The sequence below is a fragment of the Nicotiana tomentosiformis genome, chromosome 12 (genome assembly GCF_000390325.3).
Source record: "Nicotiana tomentosiformis chromosome 12, ASM39032v3, whole genome shotgun sequence".
Classification (NCBI taxonomy): domain Eukaryota; kingdom Viridiplantae; phylum Streptophyta; class Magnoliopsida; order Solanales; family Solanaceae; genus Nicotiana; species Nicotiana tomentosiformis.
In genome coordinates, this window is record NC_090823.1 from 115,857,317 (window position 1) to 115,878,073 (window position 20,757).

General features: G+C 37.4%; 1 protein-coding gene across 3 annotated transcripts; it reads left to right on the forward strand.

The window, feature by feature from the left end:
- Positions 1–1,230: 1,230 nt before the first annotated feature.
- LOC104106880 (COP1-interacting protein 7) lies at positions 1,231–20,359 on the forward strand. Of its 3 annotated transcripts, XM_070191442.1 has the most exons (11): positions 1,231–1,447; positions 2,792–2,916; positions 3,006–3,188; positions 3,265–3,364; positions 3,454–3,481; positions 4,355–4,397; positions 4,484–4,636; positions 14,531–16,769; positions 16,901–18,305; positions 19,259–19,342; positions 20,047–20,359. In XM_070191442.1, the coding sequence occupies exons 2-11, from the start codon at positions 2,858–2,860 to the stop codon at positions 20,109–20,111; spliced, it is 4,359 nt and encodes a 1,452-aa protein (XP_070047543.1). In that variant the 5' UTR covers positions 1,231–1,447; positions 2,792–2,857; the 3' UTR covers positions 20,112–20,359. The 3 variants fall into 3 exon arrangements, with proteins under 3 accessions (XP_070047543.1, XP_070047544.1, XP_070047545.1); XM_070191443.1 differs by lacking the exons at positions 1,231–1,447; positions 2,792–2,916; positions 3,006–3,188 and having other exon boundaries at positions 3,287–3,364; positions 4,561–4,636; XM_070191444.1 differs by lacking the exons at positions 1,231–1,447; positions 2,792–2,916; positions 3,006–3,188 and having other exon boundaries at positions 3,287–3,364; positions 4,564–4,636.
- Positions 20,360–20,757: the final 398 nt, after the last annotated feature.

Genomic DNA, 20,757 nt, shown 5'->3' on the forward strand with positions numbered 1-20,757 from the left:
ACTGGTTAATCCAGAGTTATTTGCAAAATAGATGCCCTAACGCACCTTAATCCATTAGGTGGCAACTCTCTCTTTTAACACCCTTCCTGTTAAGAGGAGTTGTCACGACGTCGAAGCCCGACTTTCGCGAGAAAACGGGGCGCGACAAGGGTCGATGTCCCTCAGGGGACGATGTTGAAGCGCACCAAAGTGTCCGTCACGAGGGAGAAACGAACTCGAGATTACGTAACGTGAATTTGTGTGGCATTGGCATTTCACAATTATGTTATGGCTTTAAAAATTTATACTATTAGTTGGTTTCAAACTTCACTTAATGTTACATTTTTGTTCAACATTCTATGTTTACTAATTTTATATGATATTCTATTTTTTTAAGAAATAATTATCTTTAGGAGGACATAAAAATTTATTAATATTTCGGAGATATTTTCGTCATTCAATATTTAGTATGAAATATTTGTGACTGAATTTTTTTTTCTACATGAATTCATGGAATAAATTTAAATCTCATACAAACCGGAGAAGAATAACTGAACGAAGTATATTGTTGTCCAAAAAGAAGAAGGCTACTATATGAAGCATATGTTGTCCAAGAAGTAGGCTAGCGATAAAATCCCAAATTATCCAACAAGAAGTGGTTAACGATTTGACCCAAAATCAACTTTGTAGGTTCGATGTATATGTAATTTAAATCAAAATAGAATTTTAATTTTAGGTAATTTACAATTTTCATCCTTAAATTATATAAATATTTAAGGTTATAAAAGTCAACTAATATTTTAGAAATATTTTCGTTCAATATTTAGTATAAATTATTTGTACTTTTATAATAATATAGATATATATAGATAGATAGGTAGATAAATATATAGATTTTTATCTCCACATAAGGAAAAATGCAGTATATTTTTTGAAAAGGAAGAAATATCTTGGAAACTAACGGTTAATAATTTATTGTTAGTATATTCTAAAGTTCCAAAACAATTATTTAAAAAATATTGATGGGGAGCTTACACACATGACACGTCACACGTCCATGACCACGAGCAAGATTAAAAATAAAGATTTCAAAAAGGAACAATTTGAAATTCGTTGGCGTTAGATTCCTTAAATAGAAAAAATTCGGAACAAATGTCAAACCATTATTGGTGCATTTGAAAACATAAGCCGCAGGGACTTTTTCTCAAGTTTAAGATTAGAAAACCAGAACACTCATTAAAATTACGATTTTGTCCAACGCACAGCACTCTACCCCTTCCCCTCCACTCAACACCTCTCTCTCTCTCTCTCTCTCTCTCTCTCTCTCTCTCTCTCTCTACTGTATCTCCATTTTCACCATAATAAAGTCACACACGAGCTATTTTTTTCAAAAGAAAAAACGAAAATGCTGGTTCAGAATTAAACTAAAATTTAAGAAATTGAAGATTTTTACCTTCACATTGGCAGGGTACTTTCTAATTTCCACTACCTTTTTTGGTAGTTTCTTTTTTCGATTAATTGTTATTTACCCTAATTGCTAGGGTTCTTTCAGTTGCTTAAGTTCATTGTTTTGGTAACTTGATGTCAATCTCGTTGCTTGCATTTATTTTTGGGTGCTTAATAGATGAGTTGTTTGAATTTTGCTTATCTAAGAGTTGTGAGGACTTAATTCCAGATACTTTGGAAATTTATTTTGCATTTTACTACTCTATTTATCTTATAATGTGTTACACATTGGATTTGGTTATTTTAAATATTTAGGGTTTTTATATCTAAGCAGATAGAAAATCAAAGGCTCTAATAGGAGGAAGCTATTTTCATGCTAGCTAATAGAGAGCGAAAAAAGCAAGAACAAAATGCTGGTTCGGGTATGACGTGAATTGGGATGACCTTGAAACTGTAATTGAAGATCTCTGCCTTCACATTATTAAGCTGAGTTCTTATTTCAAACAGTTGGATTTATATACACAGCCAGTTTAAGGAATTTTTACACCATCAGATCACCTTTGCCTGTTGTAGCAGGTTACCTGATGTATTTTCAAGATTACAAATCCTACATTTTAAGGAGGCTTACCTTAGATATACTTTTCAGGACCTGATAGTGTAAAATATTCTCACTTTCATATTTCTGAAAATTGTTAGTCCCCCTAATTACTAGGGTATTTACTTTTCATCATTTGTTCAAGTAAGCTCATCAGTTTGCTAATTTAATTTCATTCTCATTGATTGCTTTTTGTTGCTCAATGAATAAAGTTGTGTGAACTTTTCTTATCCGAGACTTTCGAGGAATTCACTCTGAGTTTTGCAAGCTTATTTTGCATTCTTACTTGTTTTATGTGTCCCAAATTTCACATTGGATTTTTCATTTGAAATTTGTTTTGCCTATAACCGGATTTGGCGCTTGAAAATTGATATTGAGGATCCATATATCTAGCCAACTCCCACTAGTTTGGGATTTAAGCATAGTTGAGCTATTGATGTATAACCGTGATCTGAAGGAATTTCATATTATAGAAGTGCCATATCAAATCTTGCTTTAATAAAGTTATACTCTTCATGCTCATTTTGCTTGAAGATCTATCATCTTGTAAAAGAATACACTCTAACCTCCCCAGACCCCACTAGCGGGATTACACTGGGTTTGTTTTTGTTGTTGTTGTTATAATATGTTCTTTCTTTTTTGTTTGCTAATGAAATTATCCAATACTCATTCTGGCTCTCAAGTTTATTTGAACTCTAAAAGTTGCTTCTGTAAATATTTGGGATTCTATATGTTGCTCACGCCTTTTGTTGATTTTTCATGAAACTTAAGAGGGGGCGAGGGTATATATGAAAGAAGCCAATCTGAAGATTGTACTGTTTTGGTCAAGGAGGGAAGATGGAATCCAGTACGCTGCTTGATTATGCGGTGTTCCAGCTATCACCAAAACGCTCTCGGTGAGTTATAGCTATGCATTTTCTACATTTCTGGCGAAATTTTACGAATTTTCCTAATTTCTCTTATTTATTCTAAATTGATTGGACAGATGTGAATTGTTTGTTTCCAGTGATGGAAACACGGAGAAACTGGCATCAGGATTATTAAAGCCGTTTGTGACCCATTTAAAAGTTGCGGAAGAACAAGCTGCATTGGCAGTTCAGTCTATCAAGCTTGAAGTTAAAGGGCGCAAAAATTCTGAAACATGGTTCACAAAGGGAACTCTAGGAAGGTAATTACCTGTTCAACTTCTTCAGGAAACACTGGGAAAGTGACGAATGATGTGATCGATGTCACATGTAATCCAGGTTTGTGAGGTTTGTTAGCACACCAGAAGTTTTGGAGCTTGTCAATATCTTAGATGTCGAAATGTCTCAGCTTGAAGCTGCCAGAAGAATATATTCCCAGGTAATGAACTCTGTCATTGTAAACTGTCATATACAATTAAGTGACTAAAATAATTAGTAAATTATAAACTTCTCTTTTCGTTATTTCAGGGAGAAGGATATCAGTTTAGTAGCACAGGTAAGAATGCTAAAAGAACTATCTTTATGTTCACCATTTGTTCAGTACCTTGCTTCTGCAACATTAGCATAACGCGATAGTCCACATTTCACACCACAAAGTAACTCTTCTACATATAGAACTTCTTTTTCTCAATCCAAAACTATTTGGTATTGGCAATATAATCTTATACATTGACTTCTATTTTGTTCGGGCTGATCTCACTCTCTATTTCAATAACTCTTCAATGTAAAGGAGTCGACTTCTCATTAGGCTGTCATTTCCCTAATTTTGTCTCCTTCATTCTGCCCATTCTCTCTTTTGATTGATTGATTGTTGTTGTTCCATTGTTTTTAACACTCTTATGTTTTGTCATTTGGACTACAATTTTTACTAGTAAGTGTATGCAATCTTGGCATTATCTCATACTTCTCCTTTTCCTTCTTATTATGGTCTAACTTTGGAGGATAAGATAAAGTGTAGGATTGATGGTCATGTCATATATGGTTATTTATAGTTGGATCCCTGGAGAACTATACTGTGGATAATGTATGGGTTAAAGAACGTTCCTCTGTGGAGATACTAGATTACCATGAAGTTTTGGGCTCTTTTTTGGGTGACGATGTACGCCTTTACACATTTGATAAACATTAATTTCGATAAGTTTTCCTGGTTTCTTTAGTTATTACTACTTAATAAGCTGTCTTTGTAAACTCGAGTGTGATAAATGCTTTACCAAGTTTGTTGTTCCATTATTCACGTGCTATTAATTTTGGCTATTAGATCTGAGATTCAAGACTGAATTTCATTCTAAATTACTGTATTTAACCCACTAGTTCTGTGGCACTCTGTTGGTTTTCTCTGACATTACTATCGACTTTATAATTCTTCCAGGAAGTGGTGGATCTGGAGTTATGGTAGCAGTTGATGCAACAAAGTATGGCCTCTTTTTGCTTCTTCATGCATGGTTTGCTTGTAGCGTTCGTTGCTTCATTTCATGTTCACTACTGCCTGTTTACACAGGAAGGAGTTACTGAGAGCTATTGATGTGAGGCTTACTGCAGTTCGACAGGACTTAACTTCAGCTTCTTCTCGTGCAGCAGCTGCTGGGTTCAATCTAGACACAGTATCAGAGCTTCAAATGTTTGCAGACCAGTTTGGTGCCCATCGCTTGAAGTAAGGATCTCTTGAGCTTTTCTTTGTTCATTAGCTCTTTCCAAACCTTCCTTCTCCCCCCATGTCTATCCTCTTGCAGAAGTTAGCCTTGGGTTCAATATATCCCAATATCCAAATTGTTGTAGTTTAAGCTTGTGTAGCATCCAGTTCCAACTGTCTGTCTGCACAATAAGTGCCCTCATTCTCTTGCTGTGCCGTTGTGCTTAAATTAGCTGGTTACTCAGAGAGAGAATTGGAACTATGAGGGCAAATGCTGGTTTTGGTTTGTCATTGGAGAATGATAAATAAATCCTTGAACTGGTCTAAGTGATTCCTAACTCATAAAAGCCAAAATTGTCTAAAGATGACCTGAAATATATCAAAGTAATAGCAATTTGGAACTCGTATTACCCAACGTGCCTTAAGTTGTAGTGCCTGGTTTCAAAGGGCTTGGATCATGTTTATTATCCATAATCAGTTCGTCTGATTTTTTTTTGTATAATGTGGTTGCAACTTGTGAGCACCTTGATTATTCTACCGGGTACCTGCACCCTGTCACACCTCCTATTTCCCGGGGATAGGGGATAGGGGATAGGGAGTTTTTCCAATTTAAGTGACATTATTCGAAATAGGATTATTTATTTATTCAGAGTCGCCACTTGAAATAATTTATGGTGTCCCAAGTCACCGATTTATTTTAGAATCCCAAATCGAGGAAAATTGACTCTTATTTATGGTCTGCGAACACAGAAGACCGGGTAAGGAATTCTGTTAACCCGAGAGAAGGTGTGAGGCACTCCCGAGTTCCGTGGTTTTAGCACGATCGCTCAACTATTAATAATTGGCCTAGTTATCTGATTTAATACATGTTTTAAACCTATATGTACATTTTTATTCCTTTTACCTCTTTTATTACATTACTGCATTTTAAAATTTTATGGAATTAATATGAGACGAGTTACGTTGTCGTACACTCGTTGTTTATACACATCGCAAATCGCGTCACGTGAAACGCACTCGCAATCTACAACGTATTTAATTTTATTTATTATTGTTTGAAGTTATGATCGAGTCACGTGAAACGCACACTCAAATTGAGGATTACGTATCATGACCATGCCACGGGAACCGTACCCATAGTCACGATGATTTATTATTAATCGCGCCTAAAGCAAGCTACGATGTTCGAATATTATTCAATTACTAATTTTGAGATTATTGTAAGGTTATGAGGTATGTAATTATTTGTGGAAGAATTGGATTTATTATTTATAGAAAAGTGGGCTAGTTTAGAGAAAGATGAGCCATCTATGTTATTTATTACTTTGGGCCTGATGAGACTAAATCTTTTGGCCCAAAATCTTTTCTTCTCTAGCAACCCAAAAACCAATTTTCTTAGAAATAAATCGTGGCGCAAGCAAATTATCCAACCCAATATCCCATATTCTGTACATTTCTTAAACAAAACTAATGACACCACAATCTCATGAACAAAATTAGTAAACAAGCCAAATTACAGTGATTCAATAGACCCTTTATCCGGTTAAATTAACTCAAAACAAAACTTTGCAACTCTAAAATTAACATCATGGTCCAATAAACATATGAACAAGGAAACAATCAGATTCAAATGATCCAAATATCAATAGAGTGAACTACTACTTCATGCTATCCAATAATCACACCAATAGACAAGAAGGTAAATGAACAATTATAATCAGTGAAGAAAGGGAAATAACGGACCTTTGATATAAATTAACAGAGTTGAAATTACAAGAGCGCTAAACAATTCGATGAGTGTTGACTGGAGCTTTCACCGGCCACGAAACCTCGAACAAAAAATCGTGACTTGCAACCCCGATCGACCTTACAAAACCGGTGATTTAGTAGCTTGTTTTTGTTCTTTTTACTGTTCTTTTTTTTAATTTCCACTTAATTTTATTTTTTTTAAAAAATATTTTCAGTTACCCTTACTTTTACTTTTTAATTGCAACTTTCTTTTACTTTTCATTTATAAAATTTTCACATTCTTTTACTTTTATTTTTTTAATTTTCCACTTTCTTTTACTTTTTTTATTAAACTATTTTCACCTACTTTTACTTTTACTTTTTAATTTTATATTTCTACTTTTACTATTTTTTAAATCACATCCGAAATTTTTTTTAAAAAAATAATTAATTAATTTTTTTTCCGTTTTTTTAATTCATTTTTTTTTAAAAATAAAAATAAAAACAAAACAAAAATAATACTCATAGTAATAATTGACCTTTTAAATTATTATTAATTTTTACCCTAAAAAAATGTAACTAAGCTAAAAAAATATATATTAAGTTTCTGAAAATATTTACATAGTAGAAGGTAATAAAAATTCAAATATAGTCAAAAATTAGGTGCTCACACACCGTCCCTCCAATACAGATACCAGGTAACTATCACTAAAGCTTAGGTGGATGGGAAAGAAAATGATTTTTCTGATTTAACCAGGAAGAGTTTATCTCTCTGGTCCAGGGATATCACCTTGCACTCATGTAGCACTCTTTCCTTTCAGTCATGCGATTTTAATTTTATATGTTACATTTTCATCTATCATACACTATACTAGCACATTGTGTCTGTTAGTTTACAGATATGTACATAATGTAGTCTTGTCCCACATTGGAATATGAGTAATATATCATTATAGAGTATAGCTATAAATAAGGACCTCTTGTATTGTATTGAGTATCTAATATCAATAATATATTTTCTCCCGTGCTTTCTCACATGGTATCAGAGCAATCGTGAGAGATATATCGCTGTGCATAAATTCCAGCGATTCCGGGAAGAAAGACCTCTTCGCCGTGTAATTTTCCGACGACTTAGAAGGCTGTCCGTAAGCAAATCACTTTCTGTTGGTGCTGTGCAAAAACCAACACCACCACAAGACTCCTCAGGCTCCGGCGACCAAACCCCAGTCAACCCCACCGGAAAACACACGTCCACGCGCAGAAAAAGGAAGAAATTTTCTAGCGAGATCTGACCCACGACCTGGCGCGTGAGCCCTGTTCCGACCAGATTTTGAAAAAGTTCCAGTTGAACAGTCAGATCGCCTAGTAATTCCGATCCTACCCTTACTGTTTTCGTTTCATTCCAACCACTTTGAGTTTTTTCCGGCAGCTACAGTAAGATTACGACGACTACAATATTCCCTTATTCTATTTCAGTGTTTCCTTACTCTGTTTCAGTGGATTACAGTTGATTCTCTCTTATTTGGTAATAATTTGCAGCGGTGTCTTTGGGTTTGGGATTTGATAGTTTTGGGTCTAGAAACATGAGTTCTGGAAGCTCTAGTGTTATGATTACCTCGGAACCTTTAATGGAAAGTTCAAACTACTTAGCTTGGGCTTCATCTGTCGAGTTATGGTGTAAAGGTCAAGGTGTTCAAGATCATCTAATCAAACAGTCTAGCGAAGGAGATGAAAAAGCGATAGCACTTTGGGCAAAGATTGATGCTCAGTTATGTAGCATCTTGTGGCGATCTATTGATTTCAAGTTGATGCCCTTGTTTCGTCCATTCCGGACATGTTATTTGGTTTGGGCAAAGGCTCGTACCTTATACACTAATGACATATCTCGCTTCTATGATGTGATATCGCGGATGACAAACTTAAAGAAGCAGGAATTAGATGTCTACTTACTTGGGTCAAGTACAGGCAATCATGGAGGAATTTGAGAAGTTGATGCCAGTTTCTGCTAGTGTTGAAAAACAACAAGAGCAGCGACAGAAGATGTTTCTAGTTCTTACCCTCGCTGGACTTCTTAATGATCTTGATTCAGTACGCGACCAGATTTTAGCTAGTCCGACTGTCCCCACAGTTGATGAATTATTCTCTCGATTACTCCGCCTTGATGCAGCACCAAGTCACCCAGTGATCTCATCAGAAATACTTGATTCCTCTGTTCTCGCATCCCAGACAGTGGATGTTCGGGCGTCTCAAACTATGGAGAATAGACGAGGAGGAGGTCGTTTTGGAAGATCTAGACCCAAGTGTTCTTATTGTCACAAACTTGGACACACTCATCAAATGTGCTATTCCTTACGTGATCGTCCACCCTAAAATGCTTACATTCCTCAGACCGAGACTATAGGTAACCAGGGATTTTCTTTATCTAAAGAAGAATATAATGAGCTCCTTCAGTATCGAGCAAGTAAGCAGACATCTCTATAAGTAGCCTCGGTTGCTCAGACTGATACTTCTGTTGCTGGTAATTCTTTTGCTTGTGTTTCCCAGTCTAGTACTCATGGACCATGGGTCATGGACTCAGGCGCTTCTGATCACATCTCTGGTAATATATCACTTTTATCAAATATTGTATAGTCACAGTCTCTTCCTACTATTTACTTTAGCCAATGGATGTCAAACTAAGGCAAAAGGAGTTGGACAAGCTAATCCCTTGTTTTCTATCACCCTAGATTCCGTTCTTTATGTCTCTGGCTGTCCTTTTAGTCTTGCATCTATTAGTCGTTTGACTTGTGCCCTCCATTGTGGTATATATTTTATTGACTATTCTTTTATTATGCAGGACCGCAGTACGGGACAGACAATTGGTACAGGACGTGAATCAGAAGGCCTTTACTACCTTAACTCACTCAATCCTTCCACAACATGTCTAGTTACAGATCCTCCAGACCTAATCCACAGACGTTTAGGACATCCGAGTTTATCCAAACTTCAGAAAATGATGCCTAGTTCATCTAGTTTGTCTATATTAGATTGTGAGTCGTGTCAGCTTGAGAAACATACCCGAGCCTCCTTTCCGCGTAGTGTTGAGAGTCATGCATAGTCTGTTTTCTCCTTAGTTCATTCTTATATATGGGGTCCTAGTAGAGTCAGTTCAACCTTGGGATTTCGTTATTTTGTTAGTTTTATTGATGGTTATTCAAGATGTACTTGGCTTTTCTTAATGAAAGATCGTTCTGAGTTATTTTCTATATTCCAGAGTTGCTGTGCTGAAATCAAAAACATTTGGTGTTTCTATTCGCATTTTTCGCAGTGATAATGCCTTAGAATATTTATCTTCTCAGTTTCAGCAGTTTATGATTTCTCAAGGAATTATTCATCAGGCATCTTGTCCTTATAACCTTCAGCAAAATGGGGTTGCAGAGAGAAAGAATATGCACCTTATTGAGACTACTTGCACACTTCTAATTGAGTATTATTGATATTAGATACTCAATACAATACAAGAGGCCCTTATTTATAGCTATACTCTACAAGGACATATTACTTCTATTCCAATGTGGGACAAGACTACATTATATACATATCTGTAAACTAACACTCTCCCTCAAGCCGGTGCATACAAATCATATGGGTAAAGCAGACATCTCGTCACTCATAGCCTGTCGCCATCCTGAATAAGACAACGCTTCGCCTGTAGACTTGGGGATGGAAACCGAGGACAAAGAAGATATAAAAGTATAATGGGGAGAGGACAGACGATGATAACTTAAACCGACATAATGGGGATTAGGATTAAGTGTGGTCCGTATACCTTTCCGAAGTGCAAACGGTGTACTAGGAAGAGACAAGTCCGCAATAGGAGCAGGGTCAGGTGCAGGACGAGAACCAGTTGGGCCTGATGCAGAGTGCGGATGACGATGATAAGTCAAGAGTGGTGTTACTGCGGCTGGGGATCTAGGAGGAACAACACTAAACTCCTCAACGGTTGGTATGGGTGAAACTTCTGTGGTCGAAGGTGGAGGAGGAGCTATAGTAAACTCCTCAAAGGTCGGTATAGGTAAGACCTCAGATATATCATAGTGGTCAGCAGAGGTAAAGAAAGGTTTAGACTCAAAAAATGTGACGTCAATTGACATAAGGTACCTACGAAGATCAGGGGAATAACAACGATATCCCTTCTGAATACGAGAATAACCAAGGAAGACACACTTTAGAGCACGAGTAGCTAACTTATCTTTCCCAGGGCTAAGTTATGAATAAAACACGTGCTCCCAAAAATACGAGGTAGAAGAAAGTATAAGGGTGACTGGAGAAACAATACTGAATGCGGGATCTGATCCTTGATGGGAGATGAAGGCATTCGATTAATCAAATAACAAGCTGTGAGAACTGCATCGCCCCAAAAACGCACCGGAACCCGAGATTCAATTAGAAGTGTGCGAGCAGTCTCAATAAGGTGCATATTCTTTCTCTCTGCAACCCCAATTTGCTGAAGGTTATAAGGACAAAATGCCTGATGAATAATTCCTTGAGAAATCATAAACTGCTGAAACTGAGAAGATAAATATTCTAAGGCATTATCACTCCGAAAAATGCGAATAGAAACACCAAATGTTTTTGATTTCAGCACAGAAACTCTGAAATATAGAAAATAACTCAGAACGATCTTTCATTAAGAAAAGCCAAGTACATCTTGAATAATCATCAATAAAAATAACGAAATCCCAAGGTTGAACTGACTCTACTAGGACCCCATATATAAGAATGAACTACGGAGAAAACAGACTTTGCATGACTCTCAACACTATGCGGAAAGAAGGCTCGGGTATGTTTTTCAAGCTGACACGACTCACAATCTAATGTAGACAAACTAGATAAACTAGGCACCATTTTCGGAAGTTTGGATAAACTCGGATGTCCTAAACATCTGTGGATTAGGTCTAGAGGATCTGTAACTAGATATGTTGTGGAAGGACTGAGTGAGTTAAGGTAGTAAAGGTCTTCTGATTCACGTCCTGTACCAATTGTCTGTCCCGTACTGCGGTCCTGCATAATAAAAGAATAGTCAATAAAATATATACCACAATGGAGGGCACGAGTCAAACGACTAACAGATGCAAGACTAAAAGGACCGCCAGGGACATAAAGAATGGAATCTAGGGTGATAGAAGACAATGGATTAGCTTGTCCAACTCCTTTTGCCTTAGTTTGACATCCATTGGCTAAAGTAACAGTAGGAAGAGACTGTGACTATACAATATTCGACAAAAGTGATATATTACCAGAGATGTGATCAGAAGCGCCTGAGTCCATGACCCATGGTCCATGAGTACTAGACTGGGAAATACAAGCAAAAGAATTACCAGCAACAGAAGTATCAGTCTGAGCAACCGAGGCTACTTGTGGAGATGTCTGCTTACTTGCTCGATACCGAAGGAGCTCATTATATTCTTCTTTAGATAAAGAAAATCCCTGGTTACCTATAGTCTCGGTCTGAGCAATGTAAGCATTTTTGGGTGGACGACCATGTAAGGAATAACACATTTGACGAGTGTGTCCAAGTTTGTGACAATAAGAACACTTGGGTCTAGATATTCCAAAACGACCTCCTTGTCTATTCTCCATAGTTTGAGACGCCCGAACATTCACTGTCTGGGATGCGAGAACAGAGGAATCAAGTATTTGTGATGAGATCACTGGGTGACTTGGTGCTGCAGCAAGGCGAAGTAATCGAGAGAATAATTCATCAACTGTGGGGACAGTCGGACTCGCCAAAATCTGGCCGCGTACTGAATCAAAATAATTAGGAAGTCCAGCGAGGGTAAGAACTGGAAACATCTTCTGTCGCTGCCCTTGTTGTTTTTCAACACTAGCAGAACTGACATCAACTTCTCAAATTCCTCCATGACTGCCTATACTTGACCCAAGTAAGTAGACATATCTAATTCCTGCTTCTTTAAGTTTGTCATCCGGGATATCACATCATAGAAGCGAGATATGTCATTAGTATATAAGGTACGAGCCTTTGCCCAAACCAAATAACATGTCTGGAATGGACGAAACAAGGGTATCAACTTGGAATCAATAGATCGCCACAAGATGTTACATAACTGAGCATCAATCTTTCCCCAAAGTACTATCGCCTTTTCATCTCCTTCGCTAGACTGTTTGATTAGATGATCTTGAACACCTTGACCTTTACACCACAACTCGACAGATGAAGCCCAAGCTAAATAGTTTGAACTTCCCATTAAAGGTTCCGAGGTAATCATAACACTAGAGCTTCCAGAATTCATGTTTCTAGACCCAAAAACATCAAATCCCAAACCCAAAGACATTTTTGTAAATTATTACCAAATAAGAGAAAGAATCAAATGTAATCCACTGAAACAGAGTAAGGAAACACTGAAACAGAATAAGGGAATATTGTAGTCGTCGGAATCTTACTGTAGCTGCCGGAAAATGTGGTGTAACCTGGATAGGTAGGTTCGGAATTCCCTTGCCAACAATCTGTCCCGAAGAAATTGTTTCAAAAAGTGACCGGAAAGGGCCCCACACGCCGGCGCGTGACGTCAGAACTTCGCCGAAAAAATTTCTTCAGGCGGCGCGTGGAGGGTCTTCTGACGGAGATATTTTTATGGGTTGGTCGCCGGAGGCCGATCTACTTCGTGGTGGTGTTGGTTTTTACACAACACTGACGAAAAATTGCTTTTTTTTTTTTTTTTACTGCGGCAGACCCGTGTTTGCCGAAAAAAAAAACTTCCGGTTGATTGATTTCTCTTCCCGGAGTCGCTGGAATTTATGCACAGCGATAAATCTCTCACGATTGCTCTAATACCATGTGAGAAAGCACGGGAGAAAATATATTATTTGTATTAGATACTCAATACAATATAAGAGGTCCTTATTTATAACTATACTCTATAAGGACATATTACTCCTGTTCCAATGTGGGACAAGACTACATTATGTACATATATGTAAACTAACACCTTCCAAACCATATCCCACTTATATTTTCATTTCGGAATAATATTCTTCAAATCATTAGCTCTCGTTAGCATGAAAAATAACGTGTTTAACATTCGTTAGCGCTTTCAAGGGTTAAGAGCTTACTAAATTTTCAGGGTCGTCACAGGTTTTTTTGTAGGGCAGAGGGTAGTGACACAGGAGAAAAATAAATGGAATTAGATATAGATTAGAGAATATTTGGTTTGACAAACCGGAATGTCGTCCTTAGGCATTTCAATCAAACTAGTTATTTTACCCAAGCTTCACATGAGATTTTAATATCCTTTTCTTGCACTAGTTCAATTAGGGAATATGTCAATATTCCAAAGGAGGAATAAACGTTTGCAAGCAGTAACGAAGATATGGGTTTGCTGAAAGCCTGAAACCATATAATCCCTCCGCCCCACTTTATCTTAACCAAATTTTCGTGTATATATTTAATATTTTAAAATGTAAAAACTTCTATCTTTTCATGCATTTCAGGTAGTTTCCTAGTATCTATTTTATGAAAATAAGTAATTATCTTTTGAATTCATTACAAGTAAGGTCAAATTGCCTCTCATAACGTAGTGGGGCACTCAGTTTGGGAAACAGAGACTCTGTGAATGCAGTATTGCAAAATGCTTGAGTGACTTCTGAGTTTTCTTTCAAACTGTTGTGTGGACTTTATTTGTTGTGCCGATTCCCATTTTAGTTCTGAAAAAAGAATGTTTACAGTGGCTTAAATGAGATATTTTTGAATATTAAATTTAAATAGCAACATATTTTTATATTAAAAAGTTTAGCTCATTAAAACATTTTAGTATATTTGATTTCCATTTATTGAAAAATGGGACAGCAACTTATATGTAATATTTTTTGACGAGTAGCTTAAATAGCAATGTAATTTTACTTTTTAAAAGTCTTGGCTCATTAACAATTTGACTAAATGTAATTTGTATTAGACTGCAATCAATGTGGTGTAAGCTTAAACTAAGGAAACAAAGTGCCATTTTATTCAAAAGTTGCTTGTATTGCCAATGAAACAAGGAGCACAATCATATATACAACTTTGTATTATATACTGGATAATATGCTGTCAGCATTTTTAGTTTTTTCACCCCCTTTGGGTTATGGAATCAGGTCATTTTATTTTCTTTTACAATTTCAAATATATAAATGGATCTCTTTCTTTTTCAGCGAAGCATGCAACAAATTTATATCCTTGACAGAGAGGCGGCCAGACTTGATCAACCCATGGAAAGAGGTGCAAAGAGACAATCAAGCTGTTCGGTGCTCTTATGGATCAGACATGTCCATTGACGATGACCCTGCTATTTCCAACCAGCCACCCACTCTGTCCCATTCTACCAGTCGAGGATCCTATTCTATCAAACAGCAGCAACATCCCCAGCACCTTGACCAATATATGCCCTCAGAATGTCAGCAACCGACACCCCTTTTGCAACATAGCAGAGAATCAAGCGTGGAATCAGAAGGGAAGAGTAAGGAAAGGGATGTCATTGTTGAGAAAGTAAAGGAAGACGACACTTCTTCCCAGCAAGCCGAATCAGCTGAGCTTAGTAGACATAAAAGGCGGCTCAGCGTGCAGGATCGTATCAGCTTGTTTGAGAACAAGCAGAAGGAAAGTTCTGGGAGCGTCGGTAAGCCAGTTGTTGGAAAACCTGTAGAGCTTCGGAGGTTGTCATCTGATGTCTCAGCCCCACCTGTCGTTGAAAAGGCGGTGTTGAGAAGATGGAGTGGTGCCAGTGACATGAGCATTGATTTGAGTGGGGACAAGGACACTGAGAGCCCTCAATGCACCCCATCTTCTGCCTCTGTTTCTCAGTCCAAGTCAAAGGGCCAAAAGGCATCAGTTTTGACTGATAGAGTAAGTTTTGGTGGCTCAAATTCATGTAGTGTTCCGTCTATGGTTGGTGATAGCAGATTGAATGAACAGACAGACGCTAATTCGAGGGTTACATACACAAATGAAAAGGAAGAATTTGTTGGAGCAGAACGATTAACTGGTTCTTGTGGGGATATTGATGATTCTTCTGAGTTTACCTCAAATTCTAATTCACGTATCTTTGATAGTGATGGATGGAAAGATCAAGCTTGCGGGAAGACTAAGTCAATCACACTTATTAGAAGGGCTGAGGAAAAGAGTCTGAAAAATCAACTGGAACCTGAAGGGCAGTTCCTCACATCCCCTGAGAGTAAGAGCGACCAAATTGCTTTGACTTCCAACTCAGAATTCACGGGGTCCCAAGGGGGTAATGAGCTTGGTGGAAGTAAAGTCCGATTGGTTCATCAGGTTCCTGGCCTGAAAAATGGTGGTGCTCAGCAAGAGCCTGAATCTGTGCAGGCCAAGATTCAGAATCATCAGGAGGTACTTGGATCAGGTAATCATTCGGTTTCACAATTACGAGATAAGGTCTCTCAAAGGACTACAGAGGGCTCTGTGCAGTTGGATAGTAGTTCTAGATTAGAAGTTGCAGAATCTTTTGCTGCTAAAGGCGTCGAAAATAATTCTCCTTATCTTCAATCAAGAGGGCGATCACCTGGCGAAACTGAGGAAGTTGAAAAGGATGAGTTGGCTCCATATGAGAAATTAGCTGGTGCTTCTGCATCAAAGGGAAAGGATTTCAGACAACAACTAATGAAGCTTAAAAAACTAGGTGCTTCTGCTCAGCAGATCAAGAAGGCACAAGATAGCAGAGCTGAAAGCAATTCTGGAACTAGCGACATGCTGGTGTCTGGTAAATTGTTTATGGAGGCTCAGGAGGGACCCAAGTCATTTTTTACACCACCTATAGGGCAAGTTCAGAGGGTAAGGCAGTCAAAAGGAAACCAGGAGTTGAATGATGAGTTGAAAATGAAAGCGAATGAACTCGAGAAGCTTTTTACTGAGCACAAACTACGTGCCTCTGAAGACCAATCTAATTCTACCAGGAAAAGCAAGGCCAGTGACATGCAACGCCGGCCAGTTGCAACTTCTTCCAACAGGAAGCCTGTTATAGATAATGCTCTTGGTCAATTCTCTGTCAATTACATGTTGAATGAACGTGCCGCAAGTTCCGATGATATAGACAGATCTGCTATTACTCCACTGACTAAAGAGGCTGACAATCAGACTTATGGAGATGTTTTAAATATGACTTCCTCTGAGCTCAGTTTTTCAGATAGCTCTCGAGGAAAATTCTATGAGAAATATATGCAGAAAAGGGATGCAAAACTTAGGGAAGAATGGAATTCTAAGAGAGCTGAGAAGGAAGCCAAACTGAAGGCTCTGGAGGACAGCCTTGAGAGGAGTATAGCTGAGGTGAAGGGCAAGTTTGCAGGATCCACTGACAAGGACAGTGCTGTTTCTGGTGCCCGTCGACGTGCTGAGAGACTTCAATCATATAATTCGAGGTCAATTTTGAGGAGGGACCAGGTATTTTAGTTCTGTTCTATCGATAAATTCAGCACACCCACATATGTACAATATTCTGCTTCTTCTTCTTAGAGTTGATTGGTTGTTTTTCTGTTATGTGTAACCAACCTTGAAGAAGTTTCCTTTGACAGCAACGATTAGTTTTTGAGCAAAGTGATGAAGAAGAAGGTATGTCTGAATTTCCAAAGCAGAAAAAATATGAAGACAGGTCTTTTGATGAAACATCTATTGGGGAAGATGGTTCTAGAAGCACTCAGAACAAGAAACTTTTACCTGTCAAAACTTTTTCTTCATCCTCACCTCGCACCTCAATAGTTACTATTCCAAGGTCTGCCGGAAAAGCTGCTACTAGTACTTCAAGTAGACGAAGATATCAATCTGACAATCCTCTTGCTCAGTCTGTCCCAGACTTCTCTAACATCAGAAAGGAAACCACCAAGTCTTCTTCTGCAGTTGGTAAAATAACTCGTTCACAATCTAGAAACTATACCCGTGACAAAAGCTCCAATGAAGGAATTTCTCTTGTCAAAGAGGACAAATCACGGCGATCACAATCCTCGAGGAAAAGCTCTGCCAATGTGGGAGAATTTAGGGAAGCATCTCCTTTGAGTTCAGAAGGTTTTTTGGCACCTCTCCGTTTTGAAAAGGACGAGATGGACCAAAGTCTCAGTGATACCTTTCTAAGAAGGTTAGACTCGAAGACGTTCTTAATAAAGGGTAAAGACCCTGTCTTCAGCACTAGAGGTGGTCTGACTAAGAAAGGGGCTTCTATCATATCTAAGGTTGAGGACAATGAATATGAATACAATGACATGGTCATTGAGCCTGAAGATGCCCCAGATAGGGTCCAGGGTAAAGAAGAGGAAGAATTTAAAAACGCGAAAGCTGAAGTTCAGGAAAACTTTGATAATTGGGAGCCAAGACTGAGTCATGATTCAGAGAAGATGGTGACCTCTGGCTCAGAAAATGGTGATGTTTTGAGATCATCTTCTCAGGTGGACTCTGCTTTTGAAGCTGTATTGCCTTCTGTTGTTCCTTCTGAGTTTCTTTCTGGTGGAATTGTACAAGATTCACTTGGAGAAAGTCACCGCTCATGGAATTTACATGCTCACCGCCCTTTTTCTTATGCTCAGGAGATGTCTGATGTTGATGCATCTATGGACTCGCCTTTGGGGAGTCCTGTGTCCTGGAATTCACAGTCTCTAAGTCAGACAGAGATTGATGCAGCTAGAATTAGGAAGAAATGGGGAATGACTCAGAAACCTATGTTTGTTGCAAATTCTGGTCAAAGTCAATCGCGCAAGGATACAGCCAGAGGATTTAAACAGTTATTGAAATTTGGGAAGAAAAATCGTGGCACAGATAACTTAGTTGACTTGATTTCTGCAACTACCTCTCGAGGAGACGATTACACAGAAGATGGATGTGATCCTTATAATCGGTCTTCAGAAGATCTTAGAAAGTCAAGAATGGGCCTCTCGCAAGGGCATCCACCCGATGATAGCTTGTACGAGGATGAGTTTTGCAGTGAACAAGGTGAAATTTTGATGTTTCATTCAATAAAGAAAGATTTCTTGTTTCTGTATGGCAAATATTCATTGGTCGCCTAAAATTCGAATAACTGTTCCGATTGTTAATTGTTTGATCAGTTCAAGAGTGGCTGGTTACCATATATTATAAGCTCAGGATGCTCGGATTTTTTGTGAATTTATTGAGGAAAGTTTGACATCCGAACAAACAAAATAGTACTACAGTTACACCAAGACATGTGTGATAGGAAGTGCGTAACTGAATATGAAAATAAAGGGATCTTTTTTAGTCATAATGATGCTTGTAATGGATAAAAGGTAATAGTGAATCATCCATCCCGTTATTAGAAGTAGATATGATTCTTAAGGAAAATAAATGTGCTTATTATCTGTAGCTTCAGCTGGTGTGTTTTAACTCTGTTACCATTGAGCTTTAAAGCTCCTATTATTTGTTTTTCTACATCAATCAATCAGCTATACTAAATCTGCAATTCAAAATAATGATCCTCTATATCCTTTCAATTCTATTTAGGTCCATTCTGTTCCCCTCAAAATAATGTCTTTCTACATCAATACATGAAAAAAGTAAGAGCTAGATTTCAGGGACGATAGGATGCTAACTAGATTTCATTATATAGAAAACTTGGAACAAAAGGAGATTCTCAGTTTTTCTTTTTTGCAAAGTGGTTCATTTCACTTTTTCTCTATCTTATGTTGAGTCAATTTCACGAGCATAAAGTATAAGGAAAGGCCTCCAAACCAGGAGTGTTTGGGTCTTAACTCTTAACTTCTATGCATGTAAATGTGAATGAGGATGTTTTGGATGGTTCAGTTGGTGATTTACTTATTCACTTACCTTCGGTTGTCTGTTTGAGGGAATTATCCAGTCATCTTTTCCAGCTTTATTATTAAGATTCTGGATAAAAAAGTTACTAACCAAACATTTTTTTCTTCCGCCAGTTCAATCCTTGCGCGCTTCTATTCCAGCACCTCCAGCTAATTTCAAATTGCGGGAAGATCATCTATCAGGGAGCTCAATTAAAGGTTACCTCTTATTAAATTTGATCTTTCCTGTCGTGTTCTGTGTTTTCTTTTTTCTATCGATTAAATTCCACCATGTGAAGAAACTGTGCACCCGGGATATGAGCAAAAACATTAAAAGGGACAACTGAAATGGTAAAAAGCTTCTCATGGACTTTACTTCATAATAATAGAATTACAGAAATTTGTATTTTATAAGGCAAATAATTTTATTAATAATGAGAAAATTGTATACAGGCAGTATATCCAAAAGAAACTAGGTATGACAGGCCATTCCTCAAATGTACATGGTCCTTTCTCTTTGAAAGCTCTCCTATTTTATTCCTTCCACAGGACCCATATGAGCGCAGCGTCCTAGACTCTTTGACTTCTGTTGAGTTCACACATCTTTCTTGGTATTTTGTCACTTAAACTTTTCATGACTAGGATCTGACCAATATAGATTTCCAGTTCGAAACTCCTAAGGCTTGTATGTCATTGCAGTTGAATTTTGCACAATAAGTACGGTTGTTTCATCTGAATTCTTATGTTACTTCCTGTGTTAAATTGGTCAAAACTGAAACTGCATATTATTATATTTATAGCACGTCTAGTATTTCTCAATATTACTTTATTGCAGAAATTTGAAGTCTGTAAAATTATTATGCTTCAGTAATCCGAAGTATTTTACACGCTAATTTTTATTTAATTTACTGATGATTGTACAGCTCCAAAGTCATTTTTTTCTTTATCGACATTCAGAAGCAAGGGAAGTGATTCAAAGCCAAGATAGCTCTTTCAAGGATAAAAATTCCACATGGTCAAACGATTGGAATTTCCTTTACAATATTTAAACAGTAATTTACAGAAAGAGATTGACTACAATCATCTGTGTATGGTGTATAGTTAGTATATCATGGGGCTTTGTGAGGCCTCACTTCCACTTAGCTATCTCTAGCAATTTTCTCAAAATATAGTTTTGTATATTATTTTGAGAGGACAGTTCCCTGTGGGATAATGTTAATGTGATTTTGTCAGTCAGATCATTCTTTTCTTACATTGTTATATACCTTTGATTTTGGGTAAATATCAGAAATTGGAAATAGAAGGATAGCTAGCTGTATTACAGGTTGTAATATAAGACATCGCGACGTATGACCTCGTTATCTGGTGCCACAATGCCATTTTGCATTGCCTGTATTAGAGCAAATGTTTACCGAGTAAAAGAAAAGAGTTTTTTACCCGGATGATCTCTTTATAAAAACTATCTCATAACTAATAGTACTACTCATTTATTGCAAAGATAGCAAATTTTATTACACATATAGCATTATCGGCAATTCCTTAAATGCCGCTACAATGAGAATCCCAGGCCATCATTAAGGATACCATTTTCATTAAACAGTCTTGATGTAAATAACCAATAATTAAGGAAACCG